This window comes from Nestor notabilis, unplaced genomic scaffold (genome assembly GCF_000696875.1).
Source record: "Nestor notabilis isolate BGI_N333 unplaced genomic scaffold, ASM69687v1 scaffold28177, whole genome shotgun sequence".
Lineage (NCBI taxonomy): Eukaryota > Metazoa > Chordata > Aves > Psittaciformes > Psittacidae > Nestor > Nestor notabilis.
Window position 1 is genome coordinate 1,728 of NW_009937348.1, and position 2,806 is coordinate 4,533.

The window sequence follows — 2,806 nt, forward strand, 5'->3', positions numbered from 1 at the left end:
CCTTTTATTGAATTTTCAACCCAAACTCCCGAACGCTCACTCTCAACCAAACAGCTGTAATATTATAAATGAACCTTTATTAAAGACACTTCAATGCCATTTGTTAGACACTTCAATATCTTACATGTTTGTCAATGTACAACATTGTACCAAGTTTTTCTAATAAATAAATAACTTTGTACACAAAAGTAATACTTCCTCTTTCACATTGCCTCTTAGAAGCAGCAAATTCACATATTTAGTGGAAGTCAGAACATTAGGCAGTTAACTTTATGCAGAAACATTACTTTCCAATGTTAATGTGGCAAATATGCTTGGTATCCGCAATGGCGATGACATTTCCACCAGCGAAACGAGCTCAGTGAATCATTCCCATCTTCCCCAATCCCAATCATTCCCAATGTTTGCACCTTGCCAGTGGGCTCCGCAGCGCAGTTTGCCCTCTGGTAAAGGGGAAACGACGCTGGGTTTGTAATTCCCCCAAACATCCCTTTCCTTCGCTTTGAATCAACTTGGCACTCAACATCATCAGCCACCTGCCCCAAAGTGCAAACGTGTCAATAGTCAGGAACTGATACAGACAGGTACCTGGCTGAGTTATGCCTCGCTTCCTCAAGGTCAGGTCCAGCTGGTCCACACTGAAACCACCATCACAGGCAGAGCCCGAAGCGATGGAGCTGAACAGCAAATGAAATGTGTCTGTCCTTACCTACGGTGCTTGTTTTGAGCCACCGACCGAGCAAAGGTGGATTTTCCACCACTTGGCTTCAGTGGAGCTGGCGTTTGAGTTGCTCCTAAGGAAAAAAAGAGTAACAACCCCCCCTAATAAACCTTCCCCCAAAGTAGTCATCACCAGAGTCAGCAACCTTTATGTTAGCAGAACTCAAATTACAAACAACTGGGAGTCCTCCATCCACAGGTACCAACACCAACAGAGAGCAGCCTTTCTATAAGTACACAGCGTCATCGTGAAGTCAGAAGTGACAAAGATCTGTGTGACCAATGTGGGTAGTTCTTTTTCCCCCCATTCATGGACAAACTTAAAAGACCACATAAAAATACTTGGGACGTTGCCATCTAACAGAGCACTTTCAACCATAACTACACAGTTCCCCTTCTAAATGAGTGTGTTTCTGAGCAGCCCAGGGCTGCTACACAAGGCAGCCTAATTCATTCGAAGAGGGTATTTTGACAGAGAGAGTCTGGCTGCGGGTTGGGTTAATGGTGTTCGATGGGAAAATGTAATATTGTGTTGCAGGAAAGAGAAGTATCGGATGAGTTAAGGGTACAGCTGTCAGCTCAGGAGTGTGAGTTTAGCTCTGTTGTCACAACAGCTCTATGGTTTCAAACCCCCTCCAGAACAGATGGATTTTTTTTGGGTGTGAAAATGCATTTTACTGGCACGGGCTCTTCCTTCCAAACAGGGCCAAGCTCCATCATTCCACACACCTTCCAGAGGCAAAGCTGTGTCCAGCTGGGAAGGGAAGTGGCTGCATTAGGGCTGGAGGCACCCAGTGCTGTGACAGTGCACTAGGGGCAGATAACGCCTCTGCTGCGAGGCACTTTGAGCAATGCAGTGGATGTGACCGCCCCACATTTACTCTCTGAGTTACTGGGTTTGTATTGATGCTCTCCACTCACAAATGCCTTTGCCTGCTTGTTTTGGGGCTCTGCACTGTTGCTGAATTATTTAGTGCCTCTTGTGTGGTCTGCTCAAACGTCACAGTTCAAACAATTTCTATGCAGTTTTGGAAAACAAAAATGGAATTGAAGTTCTTCCACCACCAGGACAGGGTCAGGTTGCTCTGTAATTCCTCACTGCACGTTTTTTTCCCTAGAAACTTCATTTGAAACAGTTGAAGATCTCCAACCTGAATGTGTTAAGTGCAATCAATTTCGGAGGGGAAGGAACTATGTGCTAAGTAACCCAATTGATAACGTGATTTAAAGGAACTTCCATTGAAAAGAGGACAATCCCTTTGGAACAGTTCTGCTTTTGCATTTAAGGCACCAGAATTATTTTCTCTCACAAAGTTTAACAGCAACCTGATACTGAAAACAATATTGCCAAAATTGTAAATTTTCACTCAGTTTTCCATGCACTAAAGATTAAAATAGCCTCTGTAAAAGATATATATATATTTTTTTATATATATATATTTATATATGAAAACTCTTATGTACAACTGTATCAAATACTTTTCTCTTTACACAATAATCCCTTGCATTTATGTGCTTCATATGCAAGTCAACTTTTGAACACTTCATACTTCTCAGGGAAGTTTTAAACTATGTACAAACAGATGACGCTCGAACAGGAGTTTGTTCCCCATACAAGCTTGTTTCTCATACCTCAGTTTGCCTCTGACAGGTCATCAGTTCAAGATTTGAGGTAGAAGTAAGTAGCCTCTATACTCTGTGCAAAAGAAATATTAAAAAAGGGAAAAATAATAAACTAGTGTGTGTGTGTTAATCTGCACAAGGCACCTGCCCTCTCAGTCCAGCGCTCTATGGGGTGGCTTCAGCTCGGGTGCGTTGCCGTTGGACAGGAGGGCCTGGTTCACTCCTGCTTCACTCTGCAAATCCAGTAGTGTTGGGGGGATTTCGGGAAGCACGTTCAGTTGCTTTAGTGACCCTCCTGCTGGTGAAGCCCTCACCAAGTTAAGGTTATTGAGCTCTGAAGGCTTTGCTGCTGCTTGTGAAGAGCCTGCGAAACAAGCCAGAGAAGCAGCGTGGTTAGCGGGTGCCAACCCAAACCACTCTATGATTCGTGCCCTTGAGCCAGTGAAAAAGCCCGTGGGAGAAA

The 2,806-nt window shown here is 43.8% G+C and overlaps 1 protein-coding gene across 1 annotated transcript in view; it reads right to left on the reverse strand.

The window, feature by feature from the left end:
* Positions 1-2,495: 2,495 nt before the first annotated feature.
* The window catches only part of LOC104409027 (leucine-rich repeats and immunoglobulin-like domains protein 1), a gene marked incomplete at its 5' end in the record, with an annotated part of 5,035 nt that continues 4,724 nt past the window's right edge, over positions 2,496-2,806 (reverse strand). The window contains one exon of the mRNA XM_010018796.1: positions 2,496-2,707. Within this exon, the coding sequence (XP_010017098.1) occupies positions 2,496-2,707 (212 nt within the window). The remainder of the gene's footprint in view (positions 2,708-2,806) is intronic.